Source organism: Ovis canadensis, chromosome 25, assembly GCF_042477335.2.
Source record: "Ovis canadensis isolate MfBH-ARS-UI-01 breed Bighorn chromosome 25, ARS-UI_OviCan_v2, whole genome shotgun sequence".
Lineage (NCBI taxonomy): Eukaryota > Metazoa > Chordata > Mammalia > Artiodactyla > Bovidae > Ovis > Ovis canadensis.
The window spans coordinates 19,877,120-19,900,390 of NC_091269.1; the positions used below are offsets into that span (position 1 = coordinate 19,877,120).

Here is a 23,271-nt window from a genome sequence, read left to right on the forward strand (position 1 = left end):
TGACTCCATGGAGACAGGGCTGGGGCTCTGCTGTTGGCCTGTCCCCAGGCTGAGAGGAAACGAGAAGATGATGCTTCCTCCAGCAGAGGAAGAAGCTGTCCTCTGATGAGGATAAGAATAAGGGTAGCTAGTATCATCGGGTGTTTCCCGTGTGCACTGGGTGCTTTAAGCCTGTTATTGTTTGTGACCCTCCAAGGAACCTGGCACAGAAAAGCCGAGTACTAGCCTGGGGCACACTAGCAAGCGTCCCAGCCGAGCAGCTGCTCTCACGTAGGGAGGCTCCCTGCAGCCCCTTGTACTTGGAAGCATCTGAGCAGGGCACTGAAGCCAGCAGGGGTCAAGTTGAGAGGGGCCCCTAGAGCTCTGAGCTAAGGGCCAGGCTGTCCTGCTGTTTTTAAGTCTGGGTTTCAGGCTTGACCTTGGCGTTAGAATGCTGGTGATCTAACCTTGACCTTCGACCTCTCTTCTCTTCTACCCTCTCTGCCAATGTAGAACCCCTATGATTGCTGGAGGGTTGTTCGTGATGGATAAGTTCTATTTTGAAGAGCTGGGGAAGTATGACATGATGATGGATGTGTGGGGAGGAGAAAACCTGGGTACGTATGAGCCTTGTGTCTTTGAACACCAACCTGTTTCCAATTCTGAAACCATGGTCTTTTCTTGCCAACCAAGGAGTAGAAATGAAAAGTGGAAGTTCTGGAGAAATTATTGAGTGAGAGTTTGTAGTATCGAGGTGCCAATTGGAAAAGGTTTGTAGAGACATTAAAGTAACCGTGTAACAGACATAATTAGTCCCCTTATAAAGTATAAATAGCACCCTTTTTACTCTCAAAAGTGTCTTGGGTTGGGCATTAGAATGTGTTTCCTTAAGAAGGTAGGATGCTAGATACAGAGTGTTTGAAGGAAATTCCATACTTTTTAATGTCATCTGAATTTAGGAGTTTGGAAAACAGACTGACAAAAATTGGGGGAACCCTTCAGGCTCTAAGACTCATTTTTTTACACATAGGGTGGAAAATGAGTCCCAGCGAAGCCTGTTAGACTGGCTGAACTGTAATCATGTGGCAGGGACGGTTCTATTTTGTTTTTGTTTGTAGTGCATACAAATCATTTTTACCAATGATTAGGGACAATTACATTGTATGGAGTTTGGTCTTTATTGGTAGTTGCATCATATTTACTGCATAAATATAGAAGGACTCTTGGATTATGTTAGTTTTTTTGTTCAGGGGATTTTGTTTGTTTCACTTGAAGTTTTTGAGCTGAGTGTCCTCACCTTTGAGTGCTGCCAAATTACTTTCTCGCCTGGGTAGAAGGAGCAAAGAAGGATGCTGTTATCACTGGTAGTAGTTTTTACTTATAACAGAGACTTTGATTTTTTTGTTTGTTTAAAAGAAAAAACTAGGTTAGACAAGCCTGTTATTTTTCTCTCATTTTATGATATCAATGTTAGTGATAATGTCTCATTTGTGGAGAGAGGTTATCACCTTGGTAGATTTTGAAAGCTTCTTTAGATTCAGTAACTACACCCGGAGGAAGGACCTGAGTCAGATGCCTTTTGGATTTTTTTAAGGATACACTGACAAGGAGGCAGGGCTTGATTGAAATCTGAGCACAGAAGGCTTCAGAAGGATTGTTAATCTCCTGGAGAGAATTCTGTCACCTTTGCCCTGCTGGCACCCCTGGGGCAGCCCAGCCAGCCAGGATCACCACTCGGGGTTTGCTGTGTGCCGTGAGGTTAAGGTGGACGGAGGCAGCCAGCCTTTTAAAGCATCAGAGTGTAGAAAGAGTATTGATTTAAATGTCAGAGGAGACTGCACCCAGAGGCCAGCGGGAGGGGAGATGCTCTCTCCTGCTACCTGGTTTACTGTTGGTTTGGTTTGTGTGTTTAAGTTCCTGGGCCGTGTGTGAGGTTCCCTGGAAGGGCTCGAGGGGCTCAGGTGGGGTGGCGCGTGGTGGACGGGAAAGAAGGCCTGCGGTCGTGTGGTCTGGGTGCTGCTGGCACTGTGGCACCTCCTCCTGTGGCGGGCTCTGACGCGGCCACTCTGGAGGGTCTTCTCGCATTAGGATTAAAGAGGCACAGAGTTTCAGCAGGAAGAGCTTGCAGTGAGTCTTTCTCTCATCTTGGCACTGCTCAGACTTGATTTTCTGGGTGCTGCGTGCACACCCACAGAGGTTGTCCAGCCTGAGGGCTGATGTGGGTACCTATTAGGAGAGTCAGGAAATGGGGATGCCCAAGTCAAATCCAAACAGGCCCTCTTGGGATGCCCCACCAAATCTACTAGTGCTCCCAGATTTCCTGACCTACAGTGTAAATCTAATTAAAGCACTTAAAAAACCCAGAGAGAATTCCCCGGTGGTCCAGTGGTTAGGACTCAGCACTTTCGTTGCTGTGGCACCAGGTTCAATCTCTGGTTGGGGAACTAAGATCCCACAAGCCTTGCGTTGCGGCCAAAAAAGGAAAAAAAAAATTTTTTTTAAGTAAATAAAAAGGACAAAGAATGCTAGCTCTGGCCCCTGTGAGATGTGGGGGTTAGACTCCTTAGGATTTGTCCTTTTCAGCCCATCCCCGCAGCCTTAGGAAGGATGCTGACCACCCCCAGTGCATCATCTCGTTTCATGCTTTCTGGAAGGGACTGAGGTCTTGCTTGAGGTCTCGAGCTTATTGTTAGTAGAGCCAAGATACAGACACAAACTGCCTAATTAAGAAGCCACCATGTTTTCCTGAGTAATCGATCATCCCTCGTTGGAGCCCAGTAAAATCAGTTGAACATAGCTGTAGTTGCTCGTGGCCTTAAAACTCTCCCACCAGGTCTCTGAATGGCTCCCTTACTGGTTTAACAGGCTCCCCATACAGGAGCCAGGGAGTCTTCGTGGCCCCCAGTTTTGAATTTTCCAGATAGGCAACTATATCTTTGAATCTTATCTCCTTAGATACAGAGAGCCTCCTAGTCAAGTTTTGTTCAACACTGTGTAGGCTTGGTGGTTATGACCACACATTTCTAATATGATGAGGGATATGGTCATTAAAATCCCCAAACTGCTACACAGGGAGGTGTTCGGGGCTTCCACTCACTGGTCCCAGCAGAGATTCCTGCTGCCCTCCTCTCACGTGGGTGTCACATACCTTTGGCCACAGCCTGGCACCTGCTGCCACACGAGGCCTTGAGTTCCCCGGGAAGCCCCTGGCTCTGAGCCGTCCGCGCTGGCAGCAGTGACTGTGTGTGCCGTTCTGTCTCACTCCCCTGCGTGTTGTCAGGGGCACAGAGTGATGCTGAGCAAATACCCTTTCACACCAACCTCAGGAAGCCTTTCAGAAAAACGAAGTCTAACCCTCCATCATATCATATCTTGATTTTCCCGTGTAACCTGTTTCTCGAGTTCAGTCATGCCCCTGCTCAGAGTGGCTGGCGATCAGGACGGGAGCCTGGCCGGCTCCCCGTGTCCAGGCTGCTCTCAAGCGTGGTGCTCTGGGCTGCCTGTGTGTGCACGTCTCATGACCCGCGCCTGCTTGCTCAGGTGCTGAGTCGGCTGTTCTTCTGGCGTCATTGGTCACTGGACTTGGCCGGCTGGCTGGACACCTGCTGCTGCACAGGGATGAGATAAGTTTTGTGATTTAAGGGGAGACATTGTTTTTGTCCTGGGTGGAGGAAGCTCAGGTGCAGGCGGATGCTCTGGGCACTTGAGTTTTAGAGGAAGGTGGCGTACGCAGTTGCCTCTTAGATGCTGATGTGGGCATTTCATGCCTCTTGATCATGGACGTTCGTGCACTGTTGGTTGCCTTTCCTAACTTGGATCCTTAGGAGGCACAGTAATACTCCACTGTGGAGAACCAGTCAGAGAGGAGTTCTGGGCCGAGCCTCATCCACAGTGTTGGTGATGTTACAGGGATGCCTGGTTTGCTGCCAGGAGTCTTCTGTCCACAGTGGGTCAGGGAGTCACTCTTGTCCTAGGGTTTCTAGTCTAAATCTGAAAAATATTTCAAGTGTGCTCTTACTTTCTTTAAAATTTGGAATAGACTTCTTTCATGAAAACAAGGAATTTGGTGACATTCTGCTCAGTGGGAAAATCTAAGATAGTGAATGTCCCAGTGTGGGTAGTTTGTTGGGCATAAATTATTCACTTTGTCTACACTACTTTTATTGTCTGTATAATACCACTGCTGTGCAGACACCATCATTCAATCTTTAGGATATTTCATTCAATCTTTTTTTTCTCCATCTTTATTGAGGTTTCACTGACAATTTAAAATTGTACATATTTAAGGTATACAGCAGGATGATTTGATATGCACTTGTATCCCACCACACACATACTTCCTTGATTGTGCCCTGGAGTCTAGAGACCAGTGTCAGATGTCCCCCCACGGGACACTCCCCCCGCTGGGAAAGGGTCCTCCCTGTTGGCACTGCCTCAGGCCCCGGAGGTAGGGTGGGTACCCACACCCGTGGGCAGCCCAGGCCCTCGGTCACCCGTGTCTCCCCCACCTCAGAGATCTCATTCCGCGTGTGGCAGTGTGGCGGCAGCCTGGAGATTGTCCCCTGCAGCCGCGTGGGACACGTGTTCAGGAAGCAGCACCCCTACACCTTCCCGGGAGGCAGCGGCACTGTCTTCGCCCGGTAAGTGGCCGAGAGGCCCAGCACGGCCCCGAGCACTGCTGACCAGCCCCGCACAGGCCTGACCGTGGGCTGTGTGGAAACGTGTCCTGCAAGGGGCCGCCCCCCGGCAATGACGGGGGCAGCTGTAGGGACTGAGGACAGTGCATCGCGCTGTCTGATTCGGGAGCAGGGAGGCCCTGTGGGTTTTAAGCAGCTACTAGACTCCTTTGTTTTGGACTTTAGAAGGGTTCTTCTCATCCCTGGCCAGAGGATGGCAAGGATGACACCAAGAGGAAATGATGGTGCAGGCAGCAGAGGGCAGGGGCCAGGCAGGCATGTTTACTGATGAGCAGGAGAGAGCGAGCAGGGACTCCTTGCTGACGCCCACACTAGCAATCACACACTTGGCTGGCGCGGGGCCCCTACAGACACAGGAGGCCTCAGAGTAGGGTGGGCACGCGTAAGGGGGGGGTGACCAGCTTCTGTTCCGTGTGGCATTTTAAAGCATGTGTGAAGCACAGACTGCGCAGCATTCCTGCATCGTGCGGAAGCTAGGTTTCTTAGCATAGGGACTCTGTGTTCAGGGGAACTTTACCAGAAGCCAAATATCATACAGTGCTTCTGACCAAATTTCCTTCTCCCAGTAAGTATATCATTTCCTGGATGTTGTCTAAACTTCATTTCTCTTTGTTAGAAACAAAAATATGTTCTTACATGACAACCTCTACAAAATCAAACAGTGATATGTGCGTTTTCCTCTAGGGCACCATAAGACTCTTCTCAGAAACCTCTTGTAGAGACAGATCAAACACTTCAAATCAAAGCCTGATAGCTACCAGCAAAGCCTGGGGTTTCAGAAAACAGTCTTTTAAAATACACAAGACAAAAAAAAAAATAAAGTAAAATACACAAGGCATTGCTTTATATGCTTTTTTAAAGGGAAAAACCCCACTGTTCTTTAGAAGGGAAGCTTTTCCAGGGTATTTTACAGCCCGGGAGTCCTTACGCTGGAGATATGGGGAGGAAATGGACCGTGGTTCAGAACTGGGGGCAGCATGGATCGTCAGGCCTTCAGCAAGGCCCTTGCTGCCCCCTCTTGGCTGACTCACCTAAAAGTTAGGATGGTGGAATGTGTTAGTTTTGAAGTCCAGTTCTCTTTAATTTCTTCTATTATGTCACATTCAGGGTATAAGTATTTCACCATCTAAAAGTTGGAACTTGACCACAATAGCTAATATTTATAAAGTGTTTCATATGTGCTAGGCTGTTGGATGCTTTATAAATATTCACATGCTCTCCATGTGTATAAGTATGAGGAGTACATACTCCTCATCAGTTCAGGTCGCTTAGTCGTGTCTGACTCTTTGCCACCCCATGAACTGCAGCACACCAGGCCTCCCTGTCCATGACCAACTCCCGGAGTCCACCCAAACCCATGTCCATCAAGTCGATGATGCCATCCAACCATCTCATCCTCTGTCGTCCCTGTCTCCTCCTGCCCTCAGTCTTTCCCAGCATCAGGGTCTTCTCCCATGAGTCAGCTCTTTCCATCCGGTGGCCAAAGTATTGGAGTTTCAGCTTCAGCATCAGTCCTTCCAGTGAACACGCAAGACTGATCTCCTTTAGGATGGACTGGTTGGATTTCCATGCAGTTCAAGGGACTCTCAAGAGTCTTCTCCAACACCACAGTTCAAAAGCATCAATTCTTCTGTGCTCAGCTTTTCTTTATAGTCCAACTCTCACATCCATACATGCTGTTGGAAAAACCATAGCCTTGACTAGATGGACCTTTGCTGGCAAAGTAATGTCTCTGGTTTTCAATATGCTCTCTAGGTTGGTCATAATTTTCCTTCCAAGGAGCAAGCATCTTTTAATTTCATGGCTGCAGTCACCATCTGCAGTGATTTTGGAGCCCAGAAAAATAAAGTCAGCTACTGTTTCCACTGTTTTCCCATCTATCTGCCATGAAGTGATGGGACCGGATGCCATGATCTTAGTTTTCTGAATGTTGAGCTTTAAGCCAACTTTTTCACTCTCCTCTTTCACTTTCATCAAGAGGCTCTTTAGTTCTTCTTCACTTTCTGCCATAAGGCTGGTGGTATCAGCATATCTGAGGTTATTGATAATTCTCCCGGCAATCTTGATTCTAGTTTGTGCTTCTTCCAGCCCAGCATTTCTCATGATGTACTTTGCGTATAGGTTAAATAAGCAGGGTGACAATATACAGCCTTGACGTACTCCTTTTCTGTTTGGAACCAGTCTGTTGTTCCATGTCCAGTTCTAACAGTTGCTTTCTGACCTGCAGACAGGTTTCTCAAGAGGCAGGTCAGGTGGTCTGGTATTCCCATCTCTTTCAGAATTTTCCACAGTTTCTTGTGATCCACACAGTCAAAGGCTTTGGCATAGTCAATAAGGCAGAAATAGATGTTTTTCTGGAACTTTCTTGATTTTTCGATGATCTAGCAGATGTTGGCAATTTGATCTCTGGTTCCTCTGCCTTTTCTAAAACCAGCTTGAATATCAGGGAGTTCACGGTTCACTTATTGCTGAAGCCTGGCTTGGAGAATTTTAAGCATTACTTTACTATTTCATTCCAATCCCATACTCCTCATAAAGACTTATAAATTAAGTATTATTATTTCTGGGCTTCCCTGGTGGCTCAGTGGTAAAGAATCTGTCTGTCATGTTGGAGACTGCCTGCCATGCAGGAGACAATAGGTTCATTCCCCGGGTCGGGAAGATCCCTTGAAGAAGGAAATGGCAACTCACTCCAAAATTCTTGCCATGGATTCTTGCCATTCTTGCCATGGAAAAATCCTATGGACAGGGGAGCCTTGTGGGCTACAGTCTATGGGGTCATAAAAGTCAGACACAACTTGGCGACCTAAACCATCACCACCATTTCCGCTTTAGGGGTATGAGAAACTGAGGCACAAAATGGTTCAGTTCCTTTGTCTAAGTTCATGCAGCTGGAAAGTGGTATTCAATCTTGGCCACTTGGCTGTGGAGTCCATGTTATTTTTTATCCAAATCTCTAAGTACAGTTAGTGCTTGAGGCTGCTAGATTTCAGCACTGAGATACAGACTCTAAAGTAGGTTTAGGGTGGCCGGTAGAGAACCATCTCATTTATGCAGGTCACTGTGTGAGGAAGGGAAGGAGGCAGACAGGCAGGGACGATGGGGGAGTGGGTGCAGAAGGGGCTCCTGGGTTCCTGCCTTATTCTGCACACGTGTGCCCTGTTGCTTTAGAGAGAGCCAGGTGATGCCACACCTGCAAGCTCTTACATCAAAGCACGTCCCTGGATACCCGTTGAGTGAGAACCCTTGGGCACGTCCTTGTCTTTTTCTTACAGCCTTGTTTCCAGTTAGCCTCTTACAAAGCCTCTTACGAGACTGGAGAGTGTTGCTAACATGCTTGCATGTGGATGTGGGTTAGAGCTCCCTGGCCCGGAGCCAAGGCCAGAACAGCCATGGGGCTGCAGGGCGGGTGCCTTGGGAGACGTTTGGGTTTACTGTTAGCAGCTAATGGCGAGACGTGTTCATGGTAAGGGCAACTACGATTAAATTAAACACAGAAAGCAGCAGTTTAAACTTGCTCTCTTACCAAACTTTTTCCTGTGTAGTGTGTGTGACTGGCCAGTCCCATCGTCTCTCTCCTGCCTGCTTCCTGGCAGAACTACTTTACCTGCACCAAGGCTGGGCGGGGAGGGGAGCAAAGGCAAGGTGCCCTGTGCCTACAGCTCCTAGAAGGCTGCTTGCCATATAGGCGCCTGAGAAATATTTGCGTCAGTGAATTTAAACTAGCGTTGAGCAGCACATGAGGCTCATTCTTTGAGGCTACCTACGTACCTTTTTTTATTAAGTAGGCAGAAAAGGGGGCTTCGCATTTAAGAGCTGAGGAATGACTTAACACTAATGACTTTTAGGTGATTTGCAACTGCTGTATGATTGCACTCCCTAAAACCTTTTAGTTTGGTGAGAACATCCTTCAGTCTCGCTCTCCCCCATTCCCCTCCTCGCCACTCTTCTCCCGCTCACACGCACCTGTGTGCTGTTCTGCTACTACCGCATCTCCATCCGCCAAGCCGGGGCGTCTTCCCGTGCCCGCATGTGAAACGTACACCTGCATCTTTCGTGGCCTCAGAGAGCCCATGTGTTTGACTACTTTACTGCTGATGGTTCTATAGTTCCTGTTCATTCTGCCATTGTAAGCAGTGCTAAATTAAGCAGGTTTTCATTCCTGGTTGGTTATTTTCTTGAGGTAAGTTTCTAGATGTGGGAACTGCTAGATCAGAGGACAGGTATATTCGAATTATCTTCTCTGCCTCTTCCAGGGTCTTCTAAACAACGATCCATCTAGACACATATATCACTTGATATGAAGGATCAGTTCAGTTCAGTCACTCAGTCATGTCCGACTCTTTGTGACCCCATGAACTGCAGCACTCCACGCCTGTCTGTCCATCACCAACTCCTGGAGCCCACCCAAACTCATGTCCATTGAGTCGGTGATGCCATCTCATATCTCATCCTCTGTCATCCCCCTCTCCTCCTGCCCTCAATCTTTCCCAGCATCAGGGTCTTTTCAAATGAGTCAACTCTTCACATCAGGTGGCCAAAGTATTGGAGTTTCAGCTTCAGCATCAGTCCTTCCAGTGAATATTCAGGACTGATTTTCTTTAGGATGGACTGATTGGATCTCCTTGCAGTCCAAGGGACTCTCCAGAGTCTTTTCCAACACCACATTTCAAAAACATCAATTCTCTGGTACTCAGCTTTCTTTATAGTCCAACTCTCACATCCATACAAGGCCACTGGAAAAACCATAGCCTTGACTAGACAGACCTTTGTTGGCAAAGTAATGTCTCTGCTTTTTAATATGCTGTCTAGGTTGGTAATAACTTTCCTTCCAAGGAGTAAGCGTCTTTTAATTTCATGGCTACAGTCACCATCTGCTGTGATTTTGGAGCCCCAAAAATAAAGTCAGCCACTGATTCCACTGTTTCCCCATCTATCTGCCATGAAGTGATGGGACCGGATGCCATGATCTTAGTTTTCTGAATGTTGAGCTTTAAGCCAACTTTTTCACTCTCCTCTTTCACTTTCTTCAAGAGGCTCTTTAGTTCTTCACTTTCTGCCATAAGGGTGGTGTCATCTGCATATCTGAGGTTATTGATATTTCTCCCGGCAGTCTTGATTCCAGCTTTTGCTTCATCCAGCCCAACGTTTCTCATGATGTACTCTGCATAGAAGTTAAATAAGCAGGGTGACGATATACAGCCTTGACGTACTCCTTTTCCTATTTGGAACCAGTCTGTTGTCCCATGTCCAGTTCTAACTGTTGCTTTCTGATCTGCATACGGTTTTCTCAAGAGGCAAGTCAGGTGGTCTGGTATTGCCATCTCTTTCAGAATTTTCCACTATTTATTGTGATCCACACAGTCAAAGGCTTTGGCATAGTCAATAAAGCAGAAATAGATGTTTTTTTGGAACTCTCTTGCTTTTTTGATGATCCAGTGGATGTTGGCAATTTGATCTTTGGTTCCTCTGCCTTTTCTAAAACCAGCTTAAACATCTGGAAGTTCACGGTTCAAGTATTGCTGAAGCCTGGCTTGGAGAATTTTGAGCATTACTTTACTAGCATGGGAGATGAGTGCAATTGTGCAGTAGTTTGAACATTTTTTGGCATTGCCTTTCTTTGGGATTGGAATGAAAACTGACCTTTTCCAGTCCTGTGGCCATGACTGAGTTTTCCAAATTTGCTGACATATTGAATGCAGCACTTTCACAGCATCATCTTTTAGGATTTCAAATAGGTCAACTGAAATTCCATCAGCTCCACTAGCTTTGTTCATAGTGATGCTTCCTAAGGCCCACTTCACTTCACATTCCAGGATGTCTGGCTCTAGGTGAGTGATCACACCATCGTGATTCACTGGGTTGTGAAGATCTTTTTTGTACAGTTCTGTGTATTCTTGCCAAACAGGAGATGGCAAGAGTGAACATCAACATTCTAGGAATGGACTGGAATGTGTGAATTTAACTCAGATGACCATTATATCTACTACTGTGGGCAAGAATCCCTTAGAAGAAATGGAATAGCTATCATAGGCAACAAAGAGTCTGAAATGCAGTATTTGGATGCAATCTCAAAAACGACAGAATGATCTACGTTTGTTTCCAGGGCAAACCATTCAATATCACGATAATCCAAGTCTATGTCCCGACCAGTGATGCTGAAGGAGCTGAAGTTGACAGTTCTGTGAAGACCTATAAGACCTTCTAGAACTAACACTGGAAAAAGATGTCCTTTTCATTATAGTGGACTGGAATGCAAAAGTAGGAAGTCAAGAAACACCTGGAGTAACAGGTAAATTTGGCCTTGGAATGCAGAATGAAGCAGGGCAAAGACTAATAAAGTTTTGCCACTGGTCATAACAAACAGCCTCTTCCAACAACACAAGAGAAGACTCTACACACATGGACATCACCAGACGGTCAACACCGAAATCAGATTGATTCTATTCTTTGCGGCCAAAGATGGAGAGGCTCTCTACAGTCAGCAAAAACAAGACCAGCAGCTGACTGTGACTCAGATCATGAACTCCTTATTGCCAAATTCAGACTTAAATTGAAGAAAGTAGGGAAAACCACTAGACCATTCAGGTATGACCTAAATCAAATCCCTTATGATTATACAGTGGAAGTGACAAATAGATGTAAGGGACTGCATCTGATACACAGAGTGCCTGATAAACTATGGACAGAGGTTCGTGACATGGTACAGGAGACAGGGATCAAGACCATCCCCATGGAAAAGAAATGCAAAAAAGCAAAATGGCTGCCTGAGGAGGTCTTACAAATAGCTGTGAAAAGAAGAAAAGCGAAAAGCAAAGGAGAAAAGGAAAGATATACCCATTTGAATGCAGAGTTCCAAAGAATAGCAAGGAGAGAGAAGAAAGCCTTCCTCCGCAATCAATGCAAAGAAATAGAGGAAAACAATAGAATGGGAAAGACTAGAGAGATCTCTTCAAGACAATTAGAGATACCAAGGGAACTTTTCATGCAAAGATGGGCTCAATAAAGGACAGAAATGGTATGGACCTGACAGAAGAGGTGCCAAGAAGGATATAGGCCCCAAACAAATTATTTTATTAATTGTAACTCAGATGATTTGAAGGCTCCCCACTTATAGCTCAGTTGGTAAAGAATCCATCTGCAGTACAGGAGACCCCAGTTCGATTCCTGGGTCTGGAAGATCCCCTGGAGAAGGGATAGGCTACCCACTCCAGTATTCATGGCCTTCCCTTGTGGCTCAACTGGTAAAGAATCTGCCTGTAATGTGGAGACCTGAGTTTGATCCCTGGGTTGGGAAGATCCCCTGGAGAACAGAAAGGCTACCCACTCCAGTATTCTTTCCTGGAGAATTCCATGGACTATACAGTCAGACATGACTGAGCAACTTTCCCTTTCTTTCACTTTCCATTTTAAAAAGACCTTTCTAATAGGGGAACAATACCTATTCTTGTAGAATATGAATATTGTCTCCCTAATGTGTTTATCTTAGAAGCATGGAATGCCTTTATATGGGTTCTGAAAGAGAACGGTCTCTCAGCCCAAAATGTGAGTGTGCTTTGGAGCAGAGTCCAGGGATACTGGAGAAGAGACGCTCACTGCCTTAGTGCTACTCCGCAGATGCTCTAAGGAGAACGCTGGCAGGAGAAGATGCTGGTGCCGGGCATGTGGCGGCCTTTAGTACATATCTTACATTCCAAGGTAGCTTGTCCCACTGGCCTTATTGATCATAGGTTGTTTCTCTCCGTGATTGTGAGATGTCAGTGTGGGGTCTTCTGGCCTTCTAGAGAAGCCTGTTCTGCACAGGAGAGTAGGAACCCCAAATGTGGGGTGTATACTACTGTCCCTCACTATTTCTGGTCCAAACAGGGTGCTCTCAGCTCAGCTCTGCCCGAAGTAATTTAATAGTAACTGTGATTTGCTCTCAACTTTCCCAGAGCTGTTTGGTCATAGCTCTCCATCACAGGCGTGACAAGAAAGGCCAGAGAGAGGAGGTCAAGGATTCTTGCTTTTGCTCCCGGACACCAGCCTTCTGGGCTACACAACAAGAGTTACTGAGAGCTACTGAGAGTGATCCTCTTCAGCCCTTCTTGGTGGTACAGCCACGTCCCTGTTTTAAAATACCTCCCTGTGCAGTCATTCTAACTTTGACTTTTGCTCTTTGACAATCTGTGTTCAAAGAGAGATGAGGAGGTTGTATTTGTTATTCAGTGATACCTGCTGAATGCCAGCCACCTGGAGGCACCTAGGGGTGGGGGACAGCCTGCTCCCTGATCCATGTGGGCCCCTATCAGGCCGCCAGCCCCCCAGAAGCCTGACCCTGAAGCCTCCGCAGCACTTGCTCAGTGCAGGCCAAGCAGCGCCGATGGAAAGAAGGCAGCTCACGGCTCAAGGAGACTTGTTTCGTTTCTAGTAACACCCGCCGGGCAGCAGAGGTCTGGATGGACGAATACAAGAACTTCTACTACGCAGCAGTGCCTTCTGCCAGAAACGTCCCTTACGGAAAGTGAGTGTGGCCCATGGCCTCTCGCTGTTTTGCTTCTTGGGATCGTGTGTGTGTGTGCGTGTGTGTGTGCGTGTGTGCGTGTGTGCGTGTGTGTGCGCGTGTGTGCATGTGTGTGCGTGTGTGCGTGCGTGTGTGTGCGTGTGTGTGCGTGCGTGCGTGTGTGTGTGTGCGTGTGTGTGTGCGTGTGTGCGTGTGTGTGCGCGTGTGTGCATGTGTGTGCGTGTGTGCGTGCGTGTGTGCGTGTGTGTGTGTGTGCGTGTGTGTGCATGCGTGCGTGTGTGTGTGCGTGCGTGTGTGTGCGTGCGTGCGTGTGTGCGTGTGTGCGCGTGTGTCTGCTCAAGGGTAGTGAGGGCCCTCTCGGGAAGCACGGGGGGACAGAGGAGTCCAAACAGCAGTGTGGATGGTCCAGTCCCCACTGCCTGCCCCAGCTCTTTCTCATCGGCAGATTTCCAGGTTTGATGTAGAGCCCATCTGTTTTTTAAATTTATCTTAAAGAATCTTGTCTCCTTCTCCAGTATTCAGAGCCGACTGGAGCTCAGGAAGAAACTTAACTGCAAGCCTTTCAAATGGTACCTGGAAAATGTCTACCCAGAGCTAAGGTGAGGCCCTGGGGCCGGGTTCCGCTTCAGAAGGACTCGGAGGCAGCCAGCTCCCACCGGGTGCAGGGCCTGGAGGTGGAAGGAAGGTCGTGTTAGGGGGAGAGGCCAGGAGCTGTGCCCCGCCGCTGTCCTCAGGCTCCCCAAGGGGGTGCCCTTGTCCCCAGCCCGCAGGCTCCCCCTGCCTGGGACTCCCCCTTGAGGCTCCTTTGCCCCCTGCAGTTGTGTAGCGACTGAGACCAAGGCTTGGCCAGCAGGGGAGAGCGCCCAGCAGAGGCTCAGATAACCACACTGGCCTGTTTTAATGCCTGCCCACTCGCATCCTGAGGCACAGCAGGAGGCCTATGGGTCTGTGGGCTTCAGGCTGCTCTGGACTTCATCTTCTTAGAAGAGTCAGCAGACAGGCTTGCCTCAGTGGGGCACATTCCTTTCTCTGACTTTTCCCAGTGCATTTCACAGCAGGTAACGTGTCTGCACACAGAGGCTGTGACTGCGGAGTTACCACCATCCCCTTCTGTGCTAAGGGGCTCTCAGAGCCCTGGCCACAGAGCTTCGTCTGAGGCCACACGGCCTCTCTGCTGCTGTCCACTTACCGCGCTCTCGGGGTCCCTCTGCCGTGTTTCCCACACCCCCCGGGAAGGGGAAGAACAGAAGTCCCCTCCCTGCCCGCTCTGGGAAGGCCGGCGGCAGTGTAATGTCCCAGCCGTTGCCTCTCCCTCCGCAGACCAGGGGCTCACAGCAGTGGACCACAGCCCCTCCTGGCGCTTTAGTGTCACTGGCCTGTGTAACCAGATGCGGTGACATTACAGCAGTTTTGACCTGAGATCCCTGGTGATTTGGGGCGACCATGGGCCCTGTGCCACGTGGGATCACATGTGTAAAGCATTCACACCACAGCCATGGGTAGATCGTCCAGCCTCGACCATGCCCAGCAAGGGGGGCACCAGCCTGATATTTGTGCTGCATCAGCGACACTCTCTGCCTTCCCTGCATGAGCCTGTGGGCCCAGCCACGCTGAGGGCTGCTCTGTGGCCCCTGAAGCAACCCCACTGAGGAGGAGGGCGCACAGCAGTGCGCAAGGCTGGTGCGCAGCCAAGGCAGGCCCGGGGCCAGCTCTGACCCTGCAGCCGGCTGCCCCGCCACTGTGCTCTCTTGCTCTGCTGGCACCAGGACACGTGGCTGACCCACCTGTGTTCTCCCCTCTCTTAGGTAAAGGTTAGTCCTCAGTCTTGGAACTTGGAAAGTTCCAAGCAGCAGGATCTGACCACATTAATTGCTTTTCTAAGTGACTTTGAACAAGTAACACTAAAGCGAAAAGGAGCATTCTCTTTCCAGAAAAATTTCTCTGGTACAAAACAGAAAGACTACTTCAACCTAAAATTCTCCCTGTAGGGTCAGGGATTGAGAATCTTGAAGCCATGCCATCTCAGGATGCAGCTGGGCCTGTGTTGGGGGCACCTGACCTGAGGGTACCCTTACTCTCTCACTGCCTGGCTCCCTTTTGAGGGCTCTGAGCACAGGTTGGGGGCTGGGCAGACAGGGAGCCAGCAACCCTGAGTGCAGTGAGTGACTGTCTCCTTGATTCCAGGGTTCCTGACCATCAGGATATAGCTTTTGGGGCCTTGCAGCAGGGAACCAACTGCCTGGACACTTTGGGCCACTTCGCTGATGGTGTTGTTGGAGTTTACGAGTGTCACAATGCTGGGGGCAACCAGGTACGTGCATGGGGCGCCGGGGAAGGTGAGGGGCCTGAGGCCACACTTCCTTTCACCACCCTCCTCCTGAGATGGCCACCCACTCACAGCTGGCCTCGGGGTCCTAGGGGATGTCCTCCAGGAGCTGTGGTCAGCCTTGGGCGGGCTCTGGTGCGCAGGGCGGGCGACCTGGGTCTCCTCTCCCCCCATCCTCCTCTCTGCACTGACACCCTGGGCCATGTGCTCATCCCAGGGCAGCTATCTGCATCTGTGCCTGCCCAGGTCTGTGTGTGCAGGTGCTTACCCACAGCTGCTAGGGCTGCCCATTAGATGGTAACAGCTTATATGTGAACACTCACAGCTCTGTCCTCGTGGGAAAGGAGCAAGGTGAGTGAGGACTTGACAGGCCCAGCTGTGGCCTGTCTCCCAGAGGACAGTGTTCTGGAAAGTGGTTTTCCTGTGAGTTGATAACAGGCATGTGGTAGAATGAGGGCTTTGGACACAAAAATGGCTGGGCAGTGCTGGATGCTGCCATCTACTCTTAGGGGGCCTGCCATTGGAAAAAAAAGTCACTTGAGCTCAGTGTATCCCAGAGTCTTCTTTAAATGGAACTATTTTCAAAAGAGGGTGCCTGCCTTTGTGTGAAGTTGGCTGTGCTCCATCCTCTTGAGAAACGTCTAGACAGATGGCAGCCTCCGGTTCCTGGCCTCCTGTCTGCTCCGGGTGGTGTCGTCTCTGTGGTTGTCCAGACGTGTGACAGGCGGGACGTGGGGAGCAGACAGCCCCCAGCCGGCTCCAGCTCATATCCCAAGGCGGGCTACCTCCCTGGCTCTTAGCAGAAGAGCCCAGAAAGTTTGGGGAAGCATGGATCCCGGGTCCCACGCACAGAAAGCCTGATTTCATGAGTCTGGAATTAGAGCATCAGGGTATTTGGAAGCCCTCCAGGCTGGGTGACCCTCCGTGAGTGCTGGGCAGGGAGGGTTTCCCAGCAGGAAGGACGCAAAGGGGCAGGTAACAGCAAGGCGGTACGGCACTTCCACCCCCAGTCAGGGAGCACCGTCCTCCGTGGACCAACCTGGACGCAGTGAGCCCCTTTCCAGATCAGACCACCCTGTAGTCCTCTGTGTGCTGAAGAGAAGGTTCTAGATCTGCACCACTCAGCACAGCAGCCACTGGCCACATGTGGATGCCCAGCACTGGAAACTGGTGAGGCTAACGGTGTGAAGTTCTCACTGTATTTCACTGCAACTCACGTAGCCACGCGCGAACTAAATAGCATGTCCTTATGGGAAATTGGACCCGGCTCTGAAAGGGTAAGACTTGTCATCTGGTTTCTGACTGGGCCTCAGCAGACACACAGGAAACGGGAAAATTTAAGAGTGGCAGCTTGAGAAAGTACTGCTTAAATATTCATGAACTTTATTTGCAAATTTAGATCACTAACATGCAACAGAAAAAGGAAAATGGCAGCAATCTCTGCTGCTTGCGTAGCTGAATTAGTTTTTCTGGGATTCAGTGTAAAGTCTGTTTTAAAGTAATGAAGTATATGATGGCAGGAAGATTGTAGAAACATTCAGATGTGAGCTTTCCGTGGAGATCAGCAAAGCCCCCAACAGCTTCCAAGAACAATTGAAAACCCCTCCCCACACAGAGGGCTGCCCCATCACTCCTCTTACTAAACGGAGAGGCCGAGCTCCGTGTCCCTGTTGTACAAGGACACCTAGAAGAACGGAAGGTGCAGGCTCTGCCCCCTCCTGGCACCTCCGTGGCGCTGGGTGCTGCTTTGAGGCACCCTACTCCCCCCATCCCTGGAAAGGACAGCCTCCTGGAAGACTGGAACCACCCTCACGGCCCAGCACGTGGCCCTTCTGAGAACGCGCTGCATACTCAGAACCAAGAGCCCCGGGGACGGGGCAGGTTCTTCTCCTCTAGGACTTTTCAGAGCCTCTCATAGGCTACTGGTAAATTTGCAACAGTGACAAATGGTCCAAATTCAGTATCTCCCAAATTTACTTGACCTGGAAGCAACTTTTCATAGAATTCCTACTGGAGTTCGCTTTGAGAAACACTGATCAGAAGGTGAGAAAGTTGAAGCTGAGGGATTCGAGGGGGCTGCCTAGTCTGAACCCCTGTCGGGACAAATAAGCCCCCCCATGGCCCAGGGGCTCTCCCTCCCTTTCCTGGATGTGGCCCAAGCCTCTGCCCCACAGCCACCCCCTGAGCTGGACTCATATCTCACTGCTGAGTGGGTTGGGGGGTGCATGTGTGGCCCCCATATGTTAACACTGTCCTGATAACAGACCATCTGCTCCAAGGTGATTTAGGTGAGGAGCAATGAGGCTTCTTTAAAAGATTTTGCATCCTTCCCTTAGCTCTGTCCCCTGAGAGCAGAGAATAGGAAAACAATCTCTGCACAACGCTTAATTGTGCCTCATGTTACGCAACACAAGCACTAGGGTGGCACCTACTCTCCCCACAAGGGACAGAGCCTCTGGGGAGCAAGACCTGGCCTGTGTGTTCCCTGCCATGGGCCCAGACCTCAGAGAATGCCCTTAAATGTGCGGGCACTCAGTGGACAGTCCCTGGGTGGATGAGTAGACAGATGAATAGACAGACTGACTTGCAGCAGCTTTCCTTGGGGCACCGAAGAAGCAGAGAGGGCACCTCCTGAGGGATTCTGACTTAGAAGGGGCTCCAGGCCCTGGGGAGGGCACCTCCTGAGGGATTCTGACTTAGAAGGGGCTCCAGGCCCTGGGGCCTCATGTGGGTTTTACCCTTTTGCCAAGCCCTAGAGTGGAGGTCAGGAGCCGTGTCCTCCCGCCCCCACCTGGCCCTGCCCAGAGCAGGAGCCGTGTCCTCCCGCCCCCACCTGGCCCTGCCCAGAGCAGCCTTCCTACCTCCTCTCCTGCCTGGCCACACTCGCCCATCGCGTCCCCTTCTCAGCCTCCTCCCCTTTCTCGTGCTCTTGTTTAGTGTTCGGAATGAAGGGTTCTGCTCTCAGCTTTTAAGGTGTGTGTGTGTGTGCGTGTGCGTGTGCTCACATGTATGTCTGCTCTCTAAGATCATAGGCAAGTTATTTCAGCACTTTCTGGCTCAGTTTTCTCATCTGTAAAATGGAGTTAATAATAGCCTCTCATGGGACTATTGTATAAAGGGCTTAGAACAGTGCCAGGCACATTCTGGGTACCCAGGGCTGGCTGTGCCATGTGAGGGCAAAGACCTGGATCCATTCGTAGGGAGCTCACAGAGCTTCACATGCATCAGTAGCCTGGCTTAGTGGTTGGTAGTGAGGCTAAATGTGCTGTATGTGGTTTATAATTTCACACAGGACAGCCACAGTCATAAATGCTATTTCCAAACTGTACCTGTGTCAGGCCAGACTCATTCCAAGGAAACGTTGGCCCTAACTGGCCACCCGTGGGTGACAAGCTGGGGCTGCAGTGTTCACAGCTCACAGTTAATGATGGAGGATGGAGTGTGGAGCGCTAGCCTGTGTTTGGGCTGAAGTACTTACTGGCGTTGGCCTCGTGCTCAGAGATGAAGCTCCTGACACTCCTGCTGGAGACTTGCTCTTGGGCACAAAGTCCCTTGCTGGCCCTCAGCTGGTTGGGGCTCCTGAAGCCTGTTCCCTGCATGCCTCCCTTCTTGGGCCCTTCCTCGCTTCATCCTCACCCCGCAGCCCCGTGAGCCGAGTCCTGACCTCGGGTTTGTGTTGCAGGAATGGGCCCTTACCAAGGAAAAGTCGGTGAAGCACATGGACTTGTGCCTGACCGTGGTGGACCGGGCGCCTGGCTCCCTCATAAAGCTGCAGGGCTGCCGGGAGAACGACAGCAGGCAGGTAGGTGCCAGTAGGGACGAGCCCGAGCCAGCTCCCCGCTGCCCCAGGGCTGGGGTCCCAGGGGCTGGGTGTTCACTGGGGGCACCTGTGACTTGTGCCGTCTTGTGTCCCCACGTGGAGCCGCTGACAAGCTGTGAACACCCAGCAAATCCTGCACTGGGGTCACTGTGAGGAGCACGGGATGGGTGCCACACAGGCCAGTCCATCTGCTGTGGGCCGCTTCTGCCAGAGTTCGCCATCCTAGGTATTTATCCTGCCACCTCTGGATTCATCTCTATGTTGAGCCTCCCCTTTACTAGGCTGCAGAGGCAGGGCTGTGCTTTGCAGCTGCGTGTTCAGCCCCTGTGCAGGTCGAGGGCTGGGCACTGGGGTGGGAGTGCCAGCACCAGAGGTGGTTCCCGCTCCCCCTGGGGGCCAGATGGGCCAGGCTGGGCCCCCCCTGAGACAGGCCAGGGAAGACTGTGCCTGGCGGTGCCTGGGAGCACCTGACGCATGGGGGTGCTGGTGGCTGGGGTATGTGGATTGCAGCTCCCTGCCGCCAACCCTGCCTGGAGGCACGGACCCCTGGCCCCAGAGCCGGGAGTGACCTGGCAGAGTCCCGGGCACTGGCTTCTCTGCAGCACCGGAGTGGCCCAGGGCAGCCCGCCAGGAACCAGGCTGGCCGAACCAATGGAGTTCAGTTTTGCTTTAAAGATGAGAGTCGTGACTTTACTCATGAGAAGTTAGTGAGACAGTGACCTACGAACCAGCCTAGAAAAGATAGTGGAGTTCATGATAACGTCAGCTCAGAGGAGGTGTTTCACTTCCTTGCTGATGAACCCCAACCCTGAAAGGAAAGACCTGACCTGCATTTTATAAAACAGTATCTGTGAAGAGCCCTTTATTTCTGAAGCCAGAGGCCTAATGTGGCTTATATCCCCCCTACATCCCTGGACATTGTTTTTTTGGCTGCACCGGTTATCATTGTGCTTGGAACTAGGGCTGACTGTCATCCTCGTGACAGGTGGCAGCTCTTCTAAGCCAGTATAACTGTTCTGTCTTCAGTTTCTTTAGCTTTTGAACTTAAGTACTTTTGAAGACTCCTATTTTAAGAATTGCGAAAATTTTGCTACCAAAAGTCTTCACTATGGTATGTTCTTAAATTACTGTTAATTTCTGAGTTTGGGGGTTTTGTGGATTTTTTTTTCCCTTTCCTTTTCCTTTCTTTCTTCCTTTCTTGTCATTTACTGTATGTACGGCGCATCCATATTATGTATCAGGACATTGGTTATTTTTATGCCTTCTTGGTTATAGCTGTTATCAGAGTGCCAAGACTATCACCTACTGTTTGCTCACCTGCAAATCAACTACTTCTAATTTCCAGTTAAGGCAGTTGTTTCTAGTTTTGGCCATTTTCCTTCTACGCATTATAGTCTTTGGAATAAAAATTGAATTTAAACACACAGACACCTCCTTTTGAGGCAGTATCATGAACCTTGCTGTCTTTTCTAGGCTGGTTTGTGGGTCAGTATTTCATTAACTACTCATGAGTAAAGTCATAAACTCATTTTTAAAGCAAAGCTGAACTTCCGCTGGTTCAGCCGGCCTCGTTGCTGGTGGGGTGCACTGGCTGGGCTGCATGCGGTATCTTAGTCCCTGACCAGGGATGGACTTGTGCCCCCTGCAGCGGAAGCACAGAGTCCTAACCACGGGACCACCAGGGAAGGCCCCCAGCACTGGACATTTTGAAGAGAAATTCCACGTTTTTGTTTATTCATTAAATATTTTTCCTTTTAAGTTTATAAATTGTAAATGATTAAGGTGCAAGTAGATATGTTACGCACACACACTCAAGTTACCTTTTTCAAACCGTTCAGAATGTACATTTACGTTTTTTAGCTGGTGTTTTCTGATCTGCGCCCTGGTGCTGCCTTGGGGGCAAAGCCTTTTTTGAGCCCAGGGGAAGTAGCTAGTGCAGCCCCTAAATGACTTTCCCCGGGCACCTGGGCTTTTTCTCTTCTGTCCCTGCTCACGAGACAGGCAGGTCTAGGGAAACTGAGGCCTGGGGCCTGCTGGAGCCAGGACCCCACACGGGTTTCCTACCCACCACTCACTTATAGAAGGGTGCCCGGGACAGCGCAGCCCAGACCAGGCCCCCTTGCTTGGATCCCAGGTGTCCGGAAACACTTGCAAAGTCTCTCCTTTGTCCCCCACCTGGTTCTGGGTGCCCCCCGCCCTGCTCTGCCGAAACCCATCTGGTCCTTAAATGCCTATCTGTTTTGATGTCTGTGGCACCCAAGTGAGAAGGAGGGATTGTTAAACAAAGGAGTCCCTGTTCCTGCCCCGACCTCCTGGGACCTGCCGGTCGGCATTAGGGAAACATGAGTCAGGCCAGGTGTGCTGCCTGGGTGTCAGGGCAGGGGCGTCTGTGCATAGAGGAGGGATAACGTGATGACCTTATCTGAACTCCAAGCCTTTGTTACAGACATACAGATGCTCCATCTCTGGAGGAGTCTCCTGCAGTGAGAGCTTGCCTGTTAGAGAAGGTGTGGCCCTTCAGTGGACCCTCAGCATTTGAGAAGTCTGCCTGCCCCACCACAGCCCTCTGGGTCCAGGGCTTGAGGCCGCCTTCTGCTGATGGAGCTGGGGTTTCAGCATTTTTTAAGCCCTCCATCTGGCTGACGCTGAGACACCGGCAGAGCTCACTGAGAGAACAGTCACGGTCCATCCATCCCACATTCTTTGTCAGACGGGTCCTGGCCGCTCAGAGTGACACACGGCTGTTGGCAGTACAGACACATTTCACGTGACAGCAGGAAAATAGCAGGAGGGGTGACAGCGAAGGGGAGAGGAGTGAAGGGGGAGGCGATGGGAGATTGTAATGCATCTCACTGTTGGCAAAGCTCCCAGCCAGCAGGCTGGATCAAGAGGCTTCCCAGGTCCCCACAGGCGTATCCGTGCAGGGCCCTGTGTAGCCAGTCCCAGTGGAGAGCTCCTCCCCACCGTGCTTTGCCTCTTTCCCACCTTAGTCACTTGCCCTTTGAGAGGAGGCTCCTCAGAGAGTTCTGTTTCGAAGCTGCACTGTCTTGCCAGTTGAAACATTTGGCTTCCAGACACGTCTGTGTGTTTGTGTTATGACTGTGCATTTGCAGAGTCAAAGGAGAAAGGAAGGCAGGAGGAAGAAAATTGAATTCCATGGTGTCCAAAGGATCTGCAAAACTACCGACAGAAAGGAGCCTCAGTGCACACAGTGTAGAGAATTAATTAGAATCACAGCCTGCATTAATGAAGGGAGAGCTTTTGAAAGAAAAAAGCATGTAACTTTAAGAACAAACATTAGAGATTTTTACATAGGGATGAACAACAGGGTGAGAGGCCCTCAGGTTTCCTGCAGCTGGGCTGTGGGCTTGTTTTCTGGCTTACCTGGTGGGCTGGTCTGGGTTCAGTGGGGCACAGGTGTGTACACGCAGGAGTATGGTGTTACACCCTGGACAGCACATGTGGAACTTGGCAGGCTGTACCTGGGGACTCAGGGTGGCTGAGATGGGCTTCTCACGCCCACCAAGGTGGAAAGGGTGAGACCTCAGATGGTGGAGAAGTGGGCTCCCCAGCACAGCGTTCCGTCCATACCGGCATCCACTTCCCTCTCACTTGGCCGCTCCCCATCCCTCTGGTACAGCACAAGGCCCTGAGTGTAAGTGGGCCCTCGGAGGTGACCGACGCCGGGCTGGGCAGAGCTGCCTTCAACAGCCGGGGCAGCCTGGGCCCTCCTGGAGCCAGCCGGGTTCTTGTGGCTCCTTCCTCAGGGGAAATACCCTCAGATGAGGCCCTTCTTGTGAACGAGCACAAAGTCCCTCCCGGAAATCCTCCTGTTTGTCAGGTCCTTGTTAAGACTGAGGAGGAACAAGGACCCTGAGCCCAGGGCTTAGATGAGGAGATGCCAGAAGAGGGGGAAGGATGGGGCAGGAAAGTGGTCTCCAGAGAA

The 23,271-nt window shown here is 50.4% G+C and overlaps 1 protein-coding gene and 1 non-coding gene across 2 annotated transcripts in view; both read left to right on the forward strand.

Moving 5' to 3' along the window:
- The window catches only part of GALNT2 (polypeptide N-acetylgalactosaminyltransferase 2), a 181,586-nt gene that overhangs the window by 155,619 nt on the left and 2,696 nt on the right, over positions 1–23,271 (forward strand). Inside the window, exons 10-15 of the mRNA XM_069572589.1 lie at positions 493–596; positions 4,493–4,619; positions 13,087–13,179; positions 13,695–13,778; positions 15,364–15,490; positions 19,188–19,307. Coding sequence (XP_069428690.1) covers positions 493–596; positions 4,493–4,619; positions 13,087–13,179; positions 13,695–13,778; positions 15,364–15,490; positions 19,188–19,307 — 655 coding nt within the window. The remainder of the gene's footprint in view (positions 1–492; positions 597–4,492; positions 4,620–13,086; positions 13,180–13,694; positions 13,779–15,363; positions 15,491–19,187; positions 19,308–23,271) is intronic.
- On the forward strand, positions 2,351–2,423 carry TRNAE-UUC (transfer RNA glutamic acid (anticodon UUC)). The gene has a single exon. It is a non-coding gene; the product is annotated as a tRNA-Glu (tRNA).